General features: G+C 41.4%; 2 protein-coding genes across 2 annotated transcripts; both read right to left on the bottom strand.

The window, feature by feature from the left end:
* Positions 1-2,284: 2,284 nt before the first annotated feature.
* LOC130202684 (H-2 class I histocompatibility antigen, Q9 alpha chain-like) lies at positions 2,285-12,370 on the bottom strand. Its single transcript, XM_056428434.1, has 7 exons — positions 12,253-12,370; positions 8,900-9,166; positions 8,237-8,515; positions 7,343-7,645; positions 7,018-7,122; positions 3,908-3,997; positions 2,285-2,995 (listed from the first exon to the last, which is right to left on the bottom strand). Exons 1-6 carry the CDS (start codon positions 12,305-12,307, stop codon positions 3,927-3,929), a joined length of 1,080 nt encoding a protein of 359 aa, XP_056284409.1. The 5' UTR covers positions 12,308-12,370; the 3' UTR covers positions 2,285-2,995; positions 3,908-3,926.
* Positions 12,371-14,089: 1,719 nt separating this feature from the next.
* On the bottom strand, positions 14,090-20,238 carry LOC130203773 (vesicle-associated membrane protein 2-like). The gene is made up of 5 exons (XM_056430216.1): positions 20,157-20,238; positions 16,789-16,888; positions 16,078-16,236; positions 15,109-15,160; positions 14,090-14,813 (listed from the first exon to the last, which is right to left on the bottom strand). Coding segments are annotated over exons 1-5 (330 nt in total). The 5' UTR covers positions 20,159-20,238; the 3' UTR covers positions 14,090-14,796.
* Positions 20,239-22,724: the final 2,486 nt, after the last annotated feature.

Here is a 22,724-nt window from a genome sequence, read left to right as displayed (position 1 = left end):
ATTTTTGGGGGAAACAGAAACACTATTAAATTTCTCGGGGGAAGGAGAAAAAGAGATTTTTGCCAAAAACGGAAACAAAAACCTTCTTACGGTGTGCCCAATCCGGATTTAGAGGGCCCATTGGCTTAAACACCCCAAACCAAAAGTTTTAAATCCCGTTCCCGGTAAATTTTTAACAAGGAATGTGGGGGCTTTGGGGGTAAGACACCGGCTGTTTTTCCCGGTAAAAAAAAAGAAATATCCTTTTTTTAAAAAGGGATTTGGTAGTCAACAAAAAACAAAAGCCCCCCAAAAAACTTAAAATAAATTCTTAAACCCAAATTTTAATTCGGGGGAAATTCCCAGGGGTTTTTGTAAAATTAAATCGGGGGTTAAACAAACCCTTTTTTTCTTTTTTGTAAACCCTTTAAAATGACAAAAACTAAACCTTTATCTTCCTTTTAACAAGGTGCTGGGGAAAATGATTTTTGGTTTTCTTCCCTAATGGGCCATTAAAACCCACCCTCAAAGTTTTTCCCCCCAAACCCCCGGCAATTTTTCCCCTTCAAGGGTTTTTTGTCGGTTTCCCTTTGGGGCAATTTGGGCCCCAGGGTTTTTATGTGTTAAACCCAATAAGAAAATCAACTTTTTAATTTTTTTAAAAAGGGGGTTTTTGGGGTTTTTTAAAAAAACAAAAGTCTTTAAAAATTGGGGGGCCCAATTTTTAATTCAAAAATTTTCCGAATTTTAAAGCTGGGGTCCAAATTTGGGCCCGATTTAAAAAGTTTTAAAATGTAAAAGGTTTCCGGAGGGGGAACCCGGAAAATTTTTCCGTTTTTCAACCTTAACCCAAGAACCAATTTAAAGGCCTCATTTTAGAGGCTGGGGAAATTGCTGGGGGGTTTTTTATAAACTGGGGTATGGGGCCAAGTAAAACGAAATCACCCGCCCCAGGGGAAGTTAACGTGACTTTTTTGCTCTTTCCAAGGCCACGGGCTCTTTTGGCGTGAAAGATGAAAGGAACCAAGGGGCCAATGCACCTTGTTTTACAAAAAACCGGTTTTTGTTTAATAAAAAACAAAACCCCCCTATAAAAACTTCGGGGGGGGCCCAACTTTTAAAAGGTAGGACCTCCGAAAACCCGCCCCTGGGGTGGAAGTTTGGGCCCCTTTAAAAAGGAAGAAGGAAAAATTTAAATCAAGGAATTTTAATAAAAATTCAAAAAATTAATTGAATTTTTTGAAGTCATTTTGGTACTTTGCGCCCAAAAAAGGTTTTGGGAAATCATTTAATTTTAAATCTTTAAAAAAACATTTAAAAACCCTAAAATTGAAAACTAAATTTGTTTTTCCGACAATAAAATTAGGCGTCAGCGGAAGGAACAGCATTTTCGCGTTTCCAAAAAATAGTTTAAAAAAAAGCCCTTCACCGGAACCCGGGTTTTAATTCCTTCTTTAATTTGGGCCTAAGTTTTTTCCTGGTGTTTGATTTTTCCCAGGGGGGTTTTCCTTAAAATCTCCCCCAGCCCCCGGGTTTAACGGGAAATTTTTAAAGGGTCATTACCGGCCCCGGCGCCTGAAAGGTCGGGCCCCAAAGGGGCTCAAGATTTTTTCCAACGGGTTTCCGGAAAAAACTTTTTACCCACGAAAAAACCCGCGGTTTGGGGAGCCCCCGGGAAACCGGGGCTGTTAAAGGGAAAGGGGGAAGGGGGAAAAACAAAGCAAAATAGGAACGCTTTGGTCCCCTGTTTTTTAAAACCCCCAATAAATTTAAGTTTGATTTTTTGGTAAATTTTTAAAAAAAAAATTTTGGGAAGAAGGGGCGGGTTTGAATTTGAAACCCGAAACAGAAAATAAGGCCGACCACCCCCCCCACACCCCAAACACCCCCACCCACCCCAACCCCCCAAACCCAACACCGGTTTTTGATTTTTCCGGGAAGCTTCCCCACCTGGATCCCTTGCTTTCCAAATTTGGGTTTTCCTCATCCGGGTTAAAGGGGCCCTTCAGAAAGGGGTTGATTTTAACCGGGTTTTTGGTTTTTTTACCGGAGGCAAACCGGTGGCAACTTCCAAGGGGAAACTGTCTAAAGAAGGAAAACGTGAAGGGGGAATCCCCCCTTTTTTCCAAAATTTGTTTCGCGGTTGGTTTTATTTTAAAATGGTAAAAGAACCTTCATTTGTCTTGAAACAAAAAAAATAAGGCACAAACATAAACCACACAAACACAACAACCCAACAAAAAAAAACAAAACAACAAACAAAAACACAGCAACACTCTTCATGTAACAGAAAGACACACGGACATTTGGAGTATTGGGTCATTTATTGAAAAGCAAAACTAAAGTACAAAAGGAAAGAAGCTCCTTTTACACCGAGAGAGGAAACGCTCCTCTGTCCCAAAACGCTAGCAGGACATAAATATTCAAGAAGATTTATAAAGATGTTACGTAACAAAAAAACTGATTGATTAATACAGTGACAAGTGAACACTGAAACATAAATTATTATTTACTTTGTCCTGGTGCTAGAGAAAGGAAATTTACAAGCAAACTGTGTGTATGTGTGTGTTTGTGTGTGTGTGTGTGTGTGTGTATGTGTGTGTGTGTTACCAATGTTGATTTTAGCAGAAACCCCAACAGCAGAAGTATTAAAGTGCATCGATGGTGGATTTGTTTGAGATGAACTCACTTATGTGTGGAGAGATGCTTCCAGTGTTCTGAAGATCTCCAACAAGAATCATCGTCGTTGTGTTTAAACAAACATTTCATCAGAGGAAATTACATTGTTCTTAATTCAAACTAAACGATCCCAATAATTTAACGTCACCGTTGATTTCGCTCGTAGTTTCTGAAACGTGTTTTCATTGTATCAATCAATAATCAAAATAAACTAGATTCCCAACTCCCGATTCAATCGATCTACGATGCGAATGATGAATAATCGAAGAATTCACAGTTCATGGAGGAGAATGTGGTGACATCACTTCTTGATCCGGAGCAATATTGATCCATGAACCTGACAAGATGAAATACATACAATATAAAACTAAATTATTCATCATAAATGTGTAAATAAAAAACAAAACCACATATTTACAGCATCATTTAGACCTCAAATATCCAAAATAGAGTCAAAACCATCGCAGAAGCTCCTCAAACCACAGAAACCATCACAGAAGCTCCTCAAACCACAGAAACCATCACAGAAGCTCCTCAAACCACAGAAACCATCGCAGAAGCAACTCAAACCACAGAAACCATCCCAGAAGCTCCTCAAACCACAGAAACCATCACAGAAGCTCCTCAAACCAAAGAAACCATCGCAGAAGCTCCTCAAACCACAGAAACCATCACAGGCTCATCAGACCACAGAACCATCACAGGCTCCTCAGACCACAGAAACCATCAGGAGCGGCTCAAACCACGGAAACCATCCCAGAGCTCTCAAACCACAGAAACCATCACAGAAGCTCCTCAAACCACAGAAACCATCGCAGAAGCTCCTCAAACCACAGAAACCATCCCAGAAGCTCCTCAAACCACAGAAACCATCCCAGAAGCTCCTCAAACCACAGAAACCATCACAGAAGCTCCTCAAACCACAGAAACCATCCCAGAAGCAACTCAAACCACAGAAACCATCCCAGAAGCTCCTCAAACCACAGAAACCATCCCAGAAGCAACTCAAACCACAGAAACCATCACAGAAGCAACTCAAACCACAGAAACCATCACAGAAGCAACTCAAACCACAGAAACCATCCCAGAAGCAACTCAAACCACAGAAACCATCCCAGAAGCAACTCAAACCACAGAAACCATCACAGAAGCTCCTCAAACCACAGAAACCATCACAGAAGCAACTCAAACCACAGAAACCATCACAGAAGCTCCTCAAACCACAGAAACCATCCCAGAAGCAACTCGCCGTGTGCAGGTCGCCGAGGTCATCCCTGAGTCTCAGGGTTCAGCTTCTCAGAGAGCTCGGAGCTGTTGTCAGAAGTCGGAGGGCATTTGGCTGAAATAAGAAAAGCAAAGAGGACATGTCAGTGGATGGGATCCCCTCTTCTCGTCTTTCCCTCTGATGACTTCTCTTCCTTCACTTCTCTCTGACATCATCACGCCATCCTCCCTGTGGGATGCAAAAGCAGCTCCAACAGGGGCGTGTAGCCTCCAGACCTTCTGGGTAGTTTTTGTTGTCTCTCTGTTTCTGTTGTGTTTTCTGTCCCTCGCCTGGTCTCTCGTTTCAGACTCCTCCCTCCCTGTGTGTCGCCCTCCTGTGTGATTCTAAGCCCCGCCCTCATTGTTCCCCTGTGTATTTAGTCCGTGTCTACTCCTTGTTCAGTGCCAGTTTTACCCCCGTGTGCCTTCCTGTGCTGTGACCTGTTTCTGTCCACCCGAGACTCTCTGCCTGTGGATCCGGATGCCTCTGCCTGCCTCTCTGATTATTGTGCCGAACCCAGCCCAAAGTAAAGACTTCTATTCTGAACCCGACTACCTCGTCTCGAGTCGGCCTTTGAGTCCTGCCCCCGTGGCTTCCAGCCTTCCTCACAGGAAGCCGGTCACTCTGTGAGCCGAAAGCAAAACGCTCACTTTGACTCCTCTTGGAGATTAAAAGAGTTTTTTATTTCTCATCTGTCACTTTTGGAAAGAATAAACAGGACAAAACCGACATGTTTATAAAATATTCCATCTATCCATTCATTGTCCTCCGCCTAGCAGGGATCGGGTCGCGGGGGCAGCAGACCCGCTCCAGATATAATCCCTCCTCTGGTCTTCTTCGGGGTCTCCTCCTATTAGGGTTGTGCCTTAAAAATATCCAATGGGAGGCGCCCAAGAGGCATCCTGATTAAATACCCAAACCACCTCAGCTGACTCCTTGTGACACAAAGGAGTAGCACCTCATCTCCAAGTTCCCTCCTGAGGAAGGAACTCCTTACCCTATGTCTAAGGCTGAGGAGGAAACTCCTCTAGGCCTCTTGTATCCAAGACCTCGTTCTTTGGGTCATGACCCAGAGTTCCTGGTGAGGGTCGGAATGTAGACAGACTGGTCTGACCTGCGAACAAGACCACGATATACCTGCGGTAGGCATTCCGTCCCCACCTGGGGGGAGCAATCCACCGATGTCCGGCAAAGCACCAAGGCCTCAGATCTAGAGCTATCCCCGGGAGACTGAGTAGACTCATTTAGAAAATGGGACCACCACCCCGCTGAGGGTAACTTGGGGTAGGCGCTACTTTCCCTACAAGAGCCGTCGGAGAGTTTGCCAGAACCTCGTTGAAGCCAACTGAAAGTCCGTATCCATGGCCTTCCCGAACTCTTCTGACCTGCCAGTACCTGTCAGCTGCTTCAGTAAGTAAGTAAGTAATTTATTTTCCATAGGTACATACATAACATGTACATACTGGCAGACATTAACAGAAAAAAAAATGTACGAATGGAGGACCGTCCAAAGACCGAGGTCTGTAGGCTCCTCTGAGATGAGGAGTTGGACGGCCCCTCCCCTAACCCTTTAGCCCCTCCCCTAACCCTTTCACCCCCCCCCCCCCCTCTCAACTACCACAGGCACACAGACAGTACACACACATGGATGAAAACATAAAATGTCGTACAAGCAACAAAAAAAACAGAACAGGAAAAATAAAAAGTCATAGTAAAAATAATAATAGAAGACAAATGTGAAATAATGATAACTTAGAAAAAATAAAGAAAAATAATATCACGAACATCAAATTATGGATATACATTTTATTTTAAATATTTGTCCTCTATTGTACTGTGCCGCCAGGCTGTAAATCAATATTAAAAACTTTCAAAATGAAGTGAGATGGCGTTTAAGTCGAGAAGCAAATGCCTTGATGCTGGATGCCGATTTGACCTCGTCCGGAATTTGTCTCCAGAGCTTTGGACCTCTACAGATGAAGCTTTTAAATACAATGTCGACTGTATGTTTATTAATATGTATGCCACCACGCAGCCGCGTGTTATGGTCGTAGACATGTGTGTTCCTAGTGAACATACGTAACAGATTATGTGGCAGATTATTATTCATAAATTTGTATATAAAAATTCCTGTCTGACACAAATGTAGATCTGTAAATCTCAGAATGCCCAATCTCTTAAAAAGCGGCTCAGTGTGTTCATTATTCTTCACGTTGAACCCTGAGCCAACCAGGCCCTGAAGGCCTCCTTCTCCAGCTTGACTGCTTCCATCGCCCCTGGTGTCCACCACCAGGTTCTCGGGCACCGATGACCTTCTGACCACAACTCCTAGAGGCCGTGTCCACAAGAGAGGCTTTGAACATGTTCCATTCGGGTTCCATGTCCAACCTCCCTTGTGGTGTCTGAGAAGTTCTTCCGGAGCTTGGAATTGAAGAGCTCCTGGACAGGATCCTCCGCAAGACATTCCCACTTCCCCCGCACGACATGTTTGGGCTTACCAGGTTTTCCTAGCCGGCTCTCCCTCCATCTGATCCAACTCACCACCAGGTGGTGATCAGTTGACCGCTCTGTTCCTCACTTCACCCGAGTGTCCAAGACATACCGCCACAGATCAGATGATACTTTACAAAGTTGATCATTGATCTCTGGCCTCAGTTGTTCTGGTACCAGGTCCACTTATGAGCCCCCTTGTGGTGGAACATGGTGTTCCTTATGGACAAACCGTGGCTAGCACAGCAGTCCAGTAACAGAACACCGCTCGGTTCAGATCAGAAGCCGTTCCTCCCAACCACCCCGCCAGGTTTCTCTGTCGTTGCCCACCTGAGCGTTGAAGTCTCCCAGGAGAACTCTGGAGTCGGCAGGCGGTCCCTCTCCAGGACCACCGACTCCAAGAAGGCCGGATACTCTGAACTGCGGTTCGGTGCATAAGCTCAAACAGTCAGAGCCTGACTCCCCGACCCGTAGGCGCAGGGAGGCGACCCTCTGGTTCCCCGGGGGAAACTCCAACACGACGGCAGTCAGCCGGGGGCTTGATGCCTCTCATCCTGAGTGAGTCTGTTGATATAAATACTAACGTCTCTGTTTGGGTCTCTCACCTTTCCTCTTTTTGTAAGCCATGACTCCTCCCACAGCGAGAGCAAGAACAGCCAGTACGGCGAGGCTGATGATGATGATGGTGGTGGTCATGTCAGAAGGCTTCTCTGTTGAGCAGAAAACAAACAGTCACACCCTGAAGCGGTGAAGCCGGCCTGTAGACTGTGTCCACGCTGGTCGGCCTCCTCTGTCTTGTCTGTTGTTCATTTAGTTTTTTGACACATGAGAACTTCTGACAATCAAATTCAAACTCCTTTCTGGCTGTCAGCACACGTTGAATGAACTTCATGGTCTCAAGGTGCCCACCTTCATCCCTCCTGGTCTCACCTGCGTTGGTCCTGATCCCAGCTTCTTCCAGCGGGATGACGATGGGCTCCTCCACACCAGACAGCTGAAACACACACTGGTACCTCCTCCAGTCTTCAGCTGGGACTGCTGAGAGTTTCAGGTCGACGCTCATCTGGAAGGATCCGTCGTGGTTGGGGAGGATCTCTCCGTGGTCCACGTCCTCGTGCAGCTCCTCTCCATCTTTGCTCCAGAACAGTGCGGCTGAGCGCGGGTAGAAGCCGGTCGCGTGGCAGCGGACTGGAGAGGAGGGAGTCTTCTGGAGGAGAGACACCGAGGGAAGCTCTGGAGAGGGAGGAGAGACAGGTGAGAGGTTCTCCATCATCACCATCTGCTGTGTGGTAATAGAGGTGTATATATATATATGGGTCAGTGACAAGTAAGCTTCTGAAGAGGTAATTCAAAATATTTTCAAAATGGATATTTTGTGTCTGGAACATTGTGCTTAACAGAAGTTTTATCACTTTTCAGTGATTTAAATAGTTTTTTACAGTATTTTTTGTGGCAAAACTTTGAACTTCTTTCAGAAAATGTGTGCTGATTTGTCTTGACTCGACGGTGGCATCTTAAATAGTAAAATAATATTCAATATTATCATGAAAAAGGTTTGAAAGTGCAAAATATATTTAACTTAACACTGGAGAGAGAAAGTGAGAGACACAGAGACAGAGAGGGAGAGAGAAAGAGAGAGCGAGAGAGAGGGAGAGAGAGAGAGATGATGGAGGGACCGAGTGGGATGAGTGTGGGGGAGGAAGTGAGGGAGGACATGTGGTGAAGGAGAGAAGGAGGCAGAGGAAGGAGACACGTGACTGTTGGTCAGGAACAAGAGAAGGTTGATGAGCGTCGTGTCCACGAGGCGAGGTCATGTGACTCTACCTGTTCTCATCAGAGAGCTCCTCCCATAGGTCACATACTTCTTCAGCCAATCAGGACACACCTGAGTGAGGTAGTGCTTTTTGTGTTCCATCAGAGCTTTGTTCTGTTCCCACTTGAGTTTGGTGATGACGGCCTGTTGTCTGGGAGCGATCCATGACTCTGTCTCCAGGTCATAAGACAGGAAGTCTTCTCCATCAAAACCATACTGCTCATAACCTTTGACCTCACCAGTCTCATCATCCCATTCACAGCCGTACATCCTCTGTACCATGTGGACACCTGAGAGAGAGAGAGAGAGAGAGAGAGAGAGAGAGAGAGGGATAGAGAGAGAGAGAGAGAGAGAGACAGAGAGAGAGAGAGAGAGAAGAGAACATGTTTACCATCTGTAGTTGTGTATAAATATCTTTGTACTATTATGGGATGGCCGTGTGTGGTCTAAGTGACACATGGACATGTGGTCCTGTCCGCCGGTGGAGATAAAGAGATATTATGGTTATTATGGGATGGACAGAAACACTGTCAGTGGAGTACAGCAGCATGCCGTCGTCTCAGGGTTAGTGTGTGTGTGTGTGTGTGTGTGTCCATGTGTGTGTGTGTGTGTGTGTGTGTGTGTGTGTAAAACAGGATGACAATAAAATCAAAATGTGTGAAACATAAACAAACCTCCAGTTTCATTGAAGCGTTTCTTTAGAGTTTCAATGTCAGCTTTGTAGACCTGCTGGCTGAACCTGGAGATGTCAGTCTGTCCCTTCCAGTACTGAGGATCCTCCTCTGTGACTCTGCTCATCCAGGCCTGTTTGGGTTCTGCTCTCCTGGTGTTGCTGTCATAGTGAAGCATCAGCTGTTCATCAACCAGACCAACAGACACAAACTCTGGGAAGTTTGGGACTCCAGAGGACGCAGTGTAGAAGTACTTCAGAGAGTGAATCACTGCAACAGAAAGATAAGATAATAATAATAATTATTATTAATAGTATTACAGCAGCAGAGTAAAGTGCAAAAAAGAAATAATAATGATAATAAGAGTAATAATAATAATAATAATAATGATAATAATGCCATCGTTTTCCCACTTGTAGAAATCTATGAACAAAGTTGTTTTCCAAGACATTACATTACATTACATGTCATTTAGCAGACGCTTTTATCCAAAGCGACTTACAATAAGTGCATTTCAACCTAGAGTATAAACTAAGAACAACAAGAATACAGGAAGTAACATTTCCTCAACATAGTCGAACTACTAAAGTACCACAATAAGAGCTATTTAAGTGCCACTGAAGTGCAAATCTGTGTTTTAATCCAGATATAGTCGGAAAAGGTGTGTTTTCAGTCTCTGGCGGAAGATGTAGAGACTTTCTGCTGTCCTGATGTCAGTGGGGAGCACGTTCCACCACTGAGGAGCCAGGACAGCAAACAGTCTGGATGTAGAGTGGTTAGCTCGAGGTGCAGGAGTCACAAGTCGATTGGCTGTTGCCGAGGCGGGAACGTGCCGAGGTGTACGGCGTGACCATATCCCGGATGTAGACGGGGCCCGATCCGTTCAGAGCACGGTACGCCAGAACCAATGTTTTGAAGCGGATGCGAGCAGCCACCGGTAACCATGGAGAGAGCGGAGGAGCGGAGTGGTGTGGGTGAACTTCGGGAGGCTGAAGACCAGTCGAGCTGCAGAGGTCGGATGGCCTTAGCGGGTCGACCAGCCAGGAGGGAGTTGCAGTAGTCAAGGCGTGAAATGACAAGACGTCCTCTCAACAAACATAAATAAATGTATTCTTTTCGTACCTCTGACGACTCTGTGACATCTATCAGTGATGAATATTATTTATAAATATATCAGTTTCTGAATGAACTCACAACACAAACACACTTGATGCAGATTCGTTTGTTGTTATTTTTTGGGACTTAGAGAGAAACGAAAGTGGAACAATTCACAGTTTAAAGTGAACTGCTGCCCTCTGGAGGACAAACTGTGTCATGAAGACTGTTTATGAAGAGCTCAGCCAGTATGGATGCATGTATAATATACAGGACTGTCTCAGAAAATTAGAATATTGTGATAAAGTTCTTTATTTTCTGTAATGCAATTAAAACAAAAGTCATGTCATTCTGGTCATTACAAATCAACTGAAATATTGCAAGCCTTTTATTTTTTTAAATATTGCTGATTATGGCTTACAGCTTAAGAAAACTCTAAAATCCTATCTCATAAAATTTTAATATTTCCTCAGACCAAGTTCATGAAGAAAATACACAGTCAGTTTGCCTCAGCAGCTGCTAGAGGAAGACTAGAGGCCTTTAGATTGTATCATGGTGGAGTTAATGGTTGACAAACAAGAGAAACATGTTCTGTTTAACCTCCTGTTACCTTTACATTTACTAACATATTTTACCCTCGGTCAATTTGACCCCAGCAATTAAAACCTCCAGAAAATTATTAGAATTAATATTGCTTCCCAAGTTTTAAGTGTGAGTACTTTTATGTTTGTTTGTTGACAACCTAAATAGCCCTTTAAATAAATAAAAAGTTGATATTTCTTATATGTTTGACACAGTGAAAAACAGCCTGGGGTCAAATTGACCCCAAAGAACCGACATTAAACATTGAATGGGGTCAAATTGACCCAAAGGAAAGGTAACAGGAGGGTTAAACATTCTGTTTAGGATGAAGATGTATTAATGTTCCATATGGAAGAAAACTGCTAAATAACTGCTGAGTTGCAGCACCATTGTATAGAAGAATGTATAAATGTATATATCCGTCTTTTGTCATAAATCTCTATGTTCTCACAAAATATACCGAGAATATCGGTAATATGTGATTAATCATGATTAATCCACAAAAACCTGTGATTAACCCGATTAAAAATTGTAATCGTTTCACAGCCCTAATAAATACATATATAAATAATATTTAATGCATATATAAATAAATGATATATATGTATAATATATTATATATAAATATATATATAAATATATTTATATATATATACTATATATATATATATTCATATATAATATATATATATTATATATATGTATTTATATATCTAAATAATAAATTATATATATTTAATTTATATATATATATCAATACATATATTTAGATATGATATGTATAAATATTAGGGCTGTCAGCGTGAACGCGTTAATCTATGCGATTAATTTGGCCGCGATTAATGCACTAAAATATTTTAATTAATTTAAAATATTTTTCATTAGCAACCTGTCAGTCAGAGAAGGCGCGAGGATAATGTGCCTCATTATATAGAGAGCTGAGATTGTTCTGGAATGTTTGATGTATAACACGTGGGGGTATGTGTCATATGCAAAATCGAAAAAATCAGCCCAGCCTCCAGAGAGTTAACGTGACATATTTAAATGTCAGTCAGTTACCAAGGCCACTGGTTCTGCTGTTGTTCAGTGTTAAAGATGACAGGACCAATGGGGTCTCTAATGCACCTTGTTTTACTAATCTGGATGTTTCACTGAAGAAACAATTTATCATCCACGATATTAAATACTTCGCTGGCACTTTATAGGTAGGAGCCTCTTTGAAAACACAGCTCTGTGTGAAGTTTTGTCTTTAAAAAGAAGAAGAAGAAAAAACTTTAAATCGCGAATAATGAATTTCAAAATATGCAATTTATTAGTTACTTTTTTTGTATCTATTGACAGCCCTAATAAATATATATGTATTGATATATCATATAATAGTCATACTTTAATAAACAACAGTCTTAGCACTGAATGAAGCGCAGCGTGAATTTGAATACCGACAGAGAGGCATGTAGTGACGTCATGTTTTCGGAGAGGAACGACGCACTTCGCGTCCTTCCTCACTAGCTGCCTCGAGGAGACAGCGGCTCCTTCACCGGCACGTCGGCATTTACTCCCGCCATAACTTTGGTCCTAATTTTTTCACGTCGTGTTTGAGTCTTTCCCCAGGAAGGGGTCTCTCTCCTTGACTCTCGCGATGCCTCTGCTTCTCACGGGAACATCAAAGGGTCACTCACCTGCCGCCGCGCCCTGAAGGCTCAGCACCAGGAGGCTCAGAGTCCACGGCGCCATCCGGACTCTTCTTTATCACGAGGAGCAGGGACGCGGTGCGCGGAGCTCTGGGACCGGAACTGTACTGAGGGGAGGAGAGGAGCAGCAGAGGAGGAGGAGATCAGAGAGCAGAGGAGGAGGAGCGCTGCCTTCACCTCCGTCTGAGCCAATGGGAATTTAAGCTGAGCGTGTGCGTCACTTAAAACCAGGTAGAAGAGCCGCGCGCAGGTTGTAAACGAAACAGAAAATACAGGCCGACACACACACACACAAACACACACACACACACACACGCACACGCACACGCACACACACACACAGACAGGTTAGACCTGAACCCTCAGCGCAGACGACACCACGCTCCATGAAGTCTTTTCTTTGCCTCAGTTTGTCTCGGAGAGGAGAAGAAGAGGAGGAGAGTCAGAGAGCTCCTCAAACACAAACACCCGATGCTGCTGATACCAGAGACATGTCCCCCTCTGTTGATGTCTGAACACCTGATGCTGCTTTCCATTTGGGTTTCCCCTCATCACGTGTTGTTGATGAGGCCTTCAGGAAAGGTTGTTGAGTTTAACTTGTTATTGTTTCTTACATTGAGGCTTAAACTCTGGTGGACAACATATCATACAGCTCACTGCTGATCAATACAGGAGTTCATGCCTACCGATCAATACTTCAGTTTAAGACTACTGATCAATACCTGAGTTCATACCTCCTGATCAATACCTAAGTTCATACTGATCAATACCTAATTGTATATCTACCTATCAATACTTGAGTTCATACCTACCGATCAATACCTGAGTTTATAACTACTGATCACTACCTGAGTTCATAACTACTGATCAATACCTGAGTTTATAACTACTGATCAATACCTGAGTTCATAACTACTGATCAATACCTGAGTTTATAACTACTGATCAATACCTGAGTTCATAACTACTGATCAATACCTGAGTTCATAACTACTGATCAATACCTGAGTTCATAACTACTGATCAATACCTGAGTTTATAACTACTGATCAATACCTGAGTTCATAACTACTGATCAATACCTGAGTTTATAACTACTGATCAATACCTGAGTTCATAACTACTGATCAATACCTGAGTTCATAACTACTGATCAATACCTGAGTTCATAACTAATGATCAATGCCTGAGTTTATAACTACTGATCAATAAAAAATCATCAATACCTGAGTTCATAACTACTGATCAATACCTGAGTTCATAACTACTGATCAATACCTGAGTTCATAACTACTGATCAATACCTGAGTTCATAACTAATGATCAATACCTGAGATCAATACCTGAGTTCATAACTACTGATCAATACCTGAGTTCATAACTACTGATCAATACCTGAGTTCATAACTAATGATCAATACCTGAGTTTATAACTACTGATCAATAAAAAATGATCAATACCTGAGTTCATAACTACTGATCAATACCTGAGTTCATAACTACTGATCAATACCTGTGTTCATAACTAATGATCAATACCTGAGTTCATAACTACTGATCAATAACAAATGATCAATACCTGAGTTCATATCTACTGATCAATACCTGAGTTCACGTTAACTTCCTGCTCGTGAGTCACGTGACACAACAAACAAGATGGCCGCCTCAGACTTCTGCTCTCTCTCTTTCCCACCATGAAGCACTAACTCGCCCTTTCCCTTGTAGACCAGCGTCATGGAAACCATGACAACGGGTTCGCCGCCATGATTGAGGCAGATGAGTCGCATTCGAGTAACTTCGGAAACACGGAAACATCAAACAGTCGTCACCATAACAACAGCACTGTTTATTTACAATCAAAACTCAAACGTGTTCCCGCCGCAGTACCGCCGCCGACCGCCAGGGGGCGACGTCCCTCAACATAAACTGTACCAGAACAACACAAGCTGGCGGAGAGGAACACAAATGAATATCTGAGAGGTTTCGGAGCTCTTTAGAATTTTTTTTCGGTCCATTTAGGAATAACAAACTCTTCACAAGCGACCTGGAGAAATATTTAATATTAACTTTCATATTTTCTGTGTCTTTTTGTCAAATACCGGTGACACAAGGGGATGGTGACGGTCAGTTAAAAATAATGTACTGTCTCTTTAAATCTACCTGGAAGGGGCTTTTTTTTTTTTTTTTAAAGCCCAATTCTCTTCATAATCTAATCCCTTTTTTAAGAGGCTGGATTAGCGAACACACAGAAGACGCTTTCAAGTTTCATGAAAAACACATTTAGACACCTCGTCATTCAGAAATGTGAAGTTTATGCAGCAGGAACAAAAAACTTATAATTATTAAGTTTAAAAAAACCCACAACTTTACATCCACTCAGGATTCCTGTCTGGAGAGGAACCGAGAGGTTTCTGAGGAAGAGGAGGAGGAGAGGCTGGATTATTTTCTTCTTTGGGGGGGGGGGGGGGGGGCTCTGCCGGCGTGGGTGCGGTCTGGTTCTGGGACTCGCGGGTCCGATCCCCGAAGACCAGCTCAGTAGAAGAAATACACTGAGGAGGAAGAGCGGAGATGTTTCAGAGGCAATGATGAAGATCACGTGATCGAAAAGCTTCGATTTTATTTATTTTTGGTCAATTGTCATGAATGCTAAATTAAACAATGCTTGTTTGTTTTTTTAGATTTAAAATGCATATTAGATTTAAACATGTGTTGAATGAAAAAAACAAAAACATTTAAATCGGAGAATTTAGATAAAAAACACAGAAAAAACCCACAAACTCAATTTAAACCATATTTAACTCCATGTGTTTGTGTGTGTGTGTTTGTGTGTGTGTGTGTACTTACAGAAAATGACTCCAAAACATATCAGACCTACGATTGCCATGATGATCATCATCTTGAAGAAAAACACAAAACCGAAGAAGTTGTTGAAATAATCCTTTAAATCTATTTTTTTTAAATCAATGAAATATAAATTAAATTCTTAAATAATAATACTTTAAATATGTTTTATTTAAGAATTAAATAAATGAATATATATGTATATATATATATTTAAATCCATGAAATTAGTTTGAAATTAAGAGAAGAAAATTAAAACAAGTGGCGTCAAATGCTGCAGGAAATCACATCACCTCTGACCGGGGGAGGGGGAGAGAGGTTAACAAGAACAAAGGGGGAGGGAGGGAGGGAGAGAGAGGGAGACAGAGAGTATATGTTGGTGGGTTGATTCTGAGTTTATGTGTGAAAATAATATCATATACTTGAAAAATAATCGAAAGACCCCACAAGTATAGAAGTACAAACATGTGTGTGTGTGTGTGTGTATTACGTCATGAATCACAGCTGGCTCTTTAATCCCAGACTGCCGCTGTAATCCAGATTGGGGGATTTCTCCCCCCCCCCCACTTCTTGCTCGCCTGCAAATCACCACCCCCCTCACGTAATCCTCCTCGAAACGGAGGCTTCTGATTGGACGATCTTCTGACGGACAGAGGCGGAGCGCCGTGGATGAAGGGACGCTGGGATTAAGGGATGCAGATGGATGGAGGGATGGAGGGATGGACGGAGGGATGGACGGACAGAGGGATGGATGGAGGGATGGATCACGGGAACGATGTGATGTGGCGTTGGAGGTGAACAAGGAACAAAGATGGAGGGCAAATCCAGCCTCCAGCCTCATTCAGTGGATGAATTTAACCCAAAACGAGTCGACCCGGGTTTTAAATTGAGCACAAACTCAACGAGAGCTCTTTACGCAACACGAGCAGCGACGTGATGCATGCTGGGTAAAGGACCCGGCGCTCCTCCCACCTTGCAGTTCTTCCACCAGTACTTGTTCTTGAGCTTGGCGGCGCTGCTCTCGAACTGCGAGGCTCCGGCCTGCAGCGCGTCGGCCCGGTCATCCAACTCCGACAGCTTCTGGTCGCGCTCCAGGACCTTGTCCACGTTAACACGCATGATGTCCACCACCTGATCGATCACAGCTTCAGTTATTGATCAGCCACAGCTTCATTTATTGATCTTTTTAACGTCAAATTTCTCTCTTTTTTATATATAAATATGTAAATATATATAAATATATATATTATATACATATAAATAAATATATAAATAAATATAAGTATTTATATATATATATATTATATTCATATATTTAAATATACATAACTATAGATATGTAAATATATATTAATATATATTAATATATATATAAATATATAAAAGTATTTATATTCATATATCTAAATATATATAACTATAAATATGTAAATATATATATATAAATATATGTATAAATAAATATATATACCTATTTATATATATACATATTTATATTCATATATATAAATATATAAATATTTATACATATATTTATATATATAAGTATATATATATAAATATATATATAAATACAAATATATATAAATATATTGAGATATATATGTATAAAAATAAAAAAAATGAAACGTATAAATATATTTTTATCTATATAAATATATATAGTTTTTTGGGGCTCCTCACCTCGTCCACCTGCGCTTGTGTCTGCTGCAGTCGTCTGTTGCTCGTGAGGTTCAGGGCCGGAGGAGCACCCTCGCCATCGGTTGCTGTTTCTGGAGTCGACCTGCAGGAGGAGGAGGAGGAGGAGGAGGAGGAGAAGGAGAAGAAGACAAAAAACTTGTTTGTACCCGGAAAAACACAGAAATAGAAAGTTTCTTATCTTTCTAAATGTGCAGCTACAGACTAATTATAAAAAATATAATCAACAAATAAATGACGCTGCAGCTGTAACATTAAATCTGCAATATCTCTTTGTTACTTTAAGTATATTCTGATAATATTACTCCGTACTGTACTCAAGTAAACAGTGAGTGTACCATGAGGTATTACTATAGATCCACGACAGTGGAAGTAATGCTTTTAAAATGTTAGTTATTTAAGTAAATGTACTTCTTGAACTTCACATTTCTTGACGACGAAGTGTTTAAATGTCTTTTGCATCAATTCTATTTATACTACAACGACACTAGAAGTATGGGAGCCGGTGGTTTGATGCTCGGCTCGCCGCTCGCCTCTCGTCCCTCTTGCTCTCGAACAGTTTGTTTATCCAGAAGCAAAATGGAGAAAGATTAGTGCGGGAGACGAACATGCTCTCACGCCTCCACGTCCTGCCCCAGCAACAAAATAACACATACCTGTATGTCAGCCTGTTTTTTAAATTTTGATAAATAAAGTTATTTTTAAAGACATTTATCGCACGCATGACATCCACCACCTGATCAATCAATCACAGCTTCATTCATTGATCTTTTTAACATCCAATTCCTCTCTTTTATACATATATTTAAATATACATTTATCTACATATATTTATTTTATATATAATTCATATATATTTATATTAATAATATTAATATTATTAATTTGTATTCATATTCATATATATTCATACATATTTATATTTACGTATAATTCTGATATATTAATATTAATATTATTATATTATATATATATGTATATATACATATATATACATATATATACGTATATATATATGTTTATATATGTATATATACATATATAAACATTTCTTTAATAGGGCAAACCTAAAAAAAGTCATGCCGAACTTTCCAGAGGAAAAGAGTTGGACCAGAGGCTACAAGGCTGTCTCTCCCAAATCAGACCATGCCGCCATTTTTCTGCTTCCAGAGTATAAACAAAGGATCGAGGACGTAATGCGGTGGTCTGCCAATCAGAGGCTGAGCTACAGGACGCTGGGACATGATCCAATCCAGTTCCAGTGATCAGCTTCTGAGTGGCTATGAGCCTCATAGCAGACACCATCGTCCCCACGGTAAAAGTTAGGGTCTTTCTAATCAAAAGCCGTGGGTTGATGCTGCCTATAACTCCGGTCTTGTATCCGCAACATGGACGAGTACAAGGCAGCGGTCTATGGACTGAGGAGGGCGGTGAAGAAGGCCAAGAGGAGGTACGAGACAGAGTGGAAACACAGATGGAGCAAGCGACACCACTATGGCAGGGGCACGGACTATCACGAACTACCAGAGCAGACCCCGCGCAATGGTGAGTGCCGACGCATCAGCGGACGACCTGAACACATTTTATCGGTTAGCGCTAGAACAACAACACCGTTAGCGGTGAGTTCTACTCCGCTGGGATGAACACACTCTCTGTGACCGAGCACAGTGTGGGAGGCTCTGAGAGGTGAACACCAGAAGCTGCAGGTCCAGATGGCATAGACCTGCAGCTAGCTCCAGTGTTCACCACAATATTCAACCTCTCCTGGCTGAGTCCGTGGTCCCCGCCTGCTTCAAGAGATCACTATTGTCCCTGTGCCCAAGAAGCTTCTCCGGCATGTATGAATGACTACCGACCGGTGGCCACCTCGGTGGTCATGAAATGCTTTGAGAGGCTGATAGGACTACACGCCTTCCTCCCTCCATGGACCCGCTGCAGTTTGCTTATCGCCCAAACAGATCTACAGATGATGCTGTCTCCCAGGTACTCACTCTCTCATCTGGACAGCCAGAGGGGGTATGTGAGACTGCTGTTCATGATTATAGTTCAGCTTTCAACACCATAGTCCCTCCAGACTGGCTGGCAAGCTGATTGAGCTGGGACTGAACACCCCTGTGCTTGGATCCTGGACTTCCTGACCGCCAGGCCACAGGTGGTCAGGGTGGGAAACCCCTCACCCTGAACACAGGATCCCCAGGGTTGCGTCCTCAGCCCCTACTGTACTCCTCACACATGACTGTGTGGCCAGGTTCAGCTCAACACCATCATCAAGTTTATGGATGACACAGTGGTGGTGGGCCTGATCTCCGACAACGACGAGAAGGACTACCTGGAGGAAGTTGCTGATCTGTGGTGCCAGGACAACAGCTCATGAATGTCACCAAAACCAAGGAGCTGATTGTGGACTTTAGGAGGACAGAGGACGTACTCACCACTGGGGATTAACGGGACTACTGTGGAGAGGGTGAGCGGAATACCTGGGTCCACATCAACATGGTCAACAAACACAGACACTCTGGTGAGAAAGGCAAGGCAGCGCCTCTACCTCAGGCAGCTGAGGAAATTTAAAGTTTCCCAGGATCCTTCATCCTTCTACTCTGGAGCTGTGGGAAGCATCACAGCCTGGTTTGGCAACTGTCCGCCCAGGACAGGAAGGCTCTGCAGAGAGTAGTGCGTTGCTGAGCAGCCCACCCTGCAGGACTTGTACACCAGGAGGTGCAGAACCAGGCCGGCAGGATCATGAAGGATCCTCACCACCAACAACAGACTGTTTCAGCTGCTGCGGTCAGGCGCCTCCGTAGTCACGCTGCAAGAACAGAGACTGAGACGGAGTTTCTTTCCTCAGGCCATCAGGATTGTGAACTCCGACCTCACCAGACCCCCCATAGACCCACACAACTGCCCCACACACACACACACACACACACACACACACTTACTGTAAATATTGTGGTTTTTTTATTGTAAATAGTGTGTACTTGTTGCCCTTGCACATTCCTGCTGAGCTTTGCCACTTTCATTTCACTGCACACCCTGTGTGTGTATGTGACAAATAAAACATCTTGAATCTTGAATCTTGAATCTTGAATCTTTGTGATGTTTTCTGCTGAATAAAGCGTGTATTTGATTGATGGTGCAAATAACAGAAAGACATGTAATCTGATTACTGTATTATATATATATATATATATATATATATTTATAATGAATGATATCAAACTCCTTTAAAAGGATATTGATCATCCTTTAAACACGCAGCAACCGATCAGTCGAGGGCAATAATCAATAAATATTCCTCACAGTTATAGACGGCACGATTAATACAAATTAAATGAAATATATGTTGTACTCACATCTCAGTGGCAGGAGGATGGAGATAATCTGAATCTGAGAGAGAGAGAGGGAGAGAGAGGGAGGGAGAGAGAGGAGCGACAGGATGGGGAGGAGAGAGAGAGGGATGGAGAGGGGGAAGAGAGAGAGAGAAAGAGAGGGATGGAATGGGAAAGGGGGAGGAGAGAGAAAGGGGATAGGGAGAGGGAGGATACATGGAGGGACAGGATGGGGAGGAGAGAGAGAGGGGTGGAGAGAGGTAGAGAGGAGGGACAGGATGGGGAGGGGGAGGAGAGAAAGAGAGAGAGGGCCTGGATGGGGGCGAGAGAGAGAAAGAGGAGGATGGGGAGGGGAAGGAAAGAGAGAGGGACAGGATGGGGGGAGGAGGGAGAAAGAGAGGAGTGATGGGATGGAGAGATAATAAATGGAGGACGATCCAGATGATTCTCTCCATCTCATAGCTTGATTACATGTTCCTTTCAAACCATGTGTGTGTGTGTGAGTTGTCTTGTATGTGTGTGTGTGTTTGTGTGTGTTTTGTGTTCCACTTTCCAGGTGTTCCTCAGGTGTAGGACGTGGTTCTCCATCGGGTCAACGTGAAGACTCTCCAGGAGGATTTGTGAGATTTGTAAAAGATATATTTAAAATGAGCATCCGCCCAAAAATCCTTTAAAAAAAGTTATTTAATAAATATTAAATAAAATATAAGTGTGCGTTGAGAAACAGTATGTAGAAACATTCTTAAAAATGTAAAGTATGTTATATAGTCTAAAAATCGGCGTTGTAGTCGACCCAAAATAAATATTCGAAAAGAAAATCAGTGTTGAAGAAAAAAAAAAAAAATCATAGGAAAAGTTTTTTACAAGTTGTAAAAAAAAGAAGGAAAATGTTCGAGAGTAAGTCATAAAAAACGTTAATGTTATGTCAAAACTAAAAATAAACAGCGAGTGACCACCTGAGTCACGAGTAGCTAACGTCTTAACGTCTCCTCGAATACAGTAAAGTAAAATCTGCAATATTTCCCTTTTGTCTTGAAACACACGAAAGTAAAAAGTTTCCGATCCCGCGACACAAAAAAAGTACTCGAAATAAAACTCACGACAGAAAACTCGTCCGATGTCTTTTATTCGTGCAGCTCTTCGTACAGACGCGAGACAGGAAAACAAACAAAAAACTTGATTAAAACCCTCGTGAAAACGACCGATCTCTCAGTGGTTGTTTCCATCGGCTCTCATCGGCCACGTTTCACGAAGGCTTTTGAAAAAAGTATTTTTTAAAGTCATTTTATTTGCTCACGTTGATTTATTTTTTCTGCCGCTCACATTCAAAGCAGCATCTGTACAGTTTTAATGAGACGTCTAAAAATAAATTTGTATTACCAGCGATGATGTAACCGAGAGGAATGAATTCAATGTCACGATGCATGACGCGTGAGATAGTTCAGCCTTCAGATGTACAACATGTAGAATATATAGCATTTACAAACTGTACATTCTTAAAATAGGTTTTCACTTTTTGTAAAATAAATATATAATTCCCCCAAATTTCTGTTGTTGTCGTTGTCAACCGTCGTCAGTCACACGGGGCTTCAACAGCGATGACGTCATAGGTTGTTTTAGCATCGAGGCTAACGCGACCCATGGTGTATAAATGTGACACCTTCCCTTTAAAAGTGTTTTAAAGAAGAAAAAACTGAATGGACTTTGAACTGTCAAGAATAGAAGTCATTTAATCTTAAATCGACAGAAAATGTATGAACGATATCTTTTGGAGAATTGATCATCTGTAATTTTTTAAGCAAAAATTATCCCTAAATTTCACATGTTCCCGCTTCTCCAACATGTTTATTGATTTACACTATTGGTCATATCTTTACCAATTTGTCATTTTATAGAAAGACATTTTTTTTAAAGAAATAAAACAAGTAAATTTAACTCGCACAAAGTGACTTTGATATTTCGATGGAAGTGTCTGGTAATATATATTTTATTATAACTATGTATGGAAGACAATCAGTTTTTTTTTTAGGAACTTAAACTAATATTAATTTGGAGTTTTGAGGAATATCGTTAAAAGAGTTAATAAATTCACCAACAAGTTATCGTCCATTTTTTTATTTTATATATGTATATTTATTTATATATAATTATTTATATGTATATATATATTTATATATATATATTTAAATATATATATACATACATTTTAGGAACTTAAACTAATATTAATTTGGAGTTTTGAGGAATATCGTTAAAAGAGTTAATAAACTCACCAACAAGTTATCGTCCATTTTTTTATTTTATATATGTATATTTATTTATATATAATTATTTATATGTATATATATATTTATATATACATATTTAAATATATATATACATACATTTTAGGGACTTAAACTAATATTAATTTGGAGTTCTGAGGAATACAGTTAAAAGAGTTAATAACCTACAAGTTAGAGTCAAATTGTTTATTTTATTTATATATGAATATATATATATATTTATACATATATATTTATATATAAATATTTATTTTAGGAACTTAAACTAATATCAATTTAGAGTTCTGTGCAAGTGACTTTTTATCGT

Source organism: Pseudoliparis swirei, chromosome 1, assembly GCF_029220125.1.
Source record: "Pseudoliparis swirei isolate HS2019 ecotype Mariana Trench chromosome 1, NWPU_hadal_v1, whole genome shotgun sequence".
NCBI classification, from domain to species: Eukaryota; Metazoa; Chordata; class Actinopteri; order Perciformes; family Liparidae; genus Pseudoliparis; species Pseudoliparis swirei.
The sequence above is the reverse complement of the archived record's forward strand: the minus strand, read 5'-3'. Positions and strand labels throughout refer to the sequence as shown.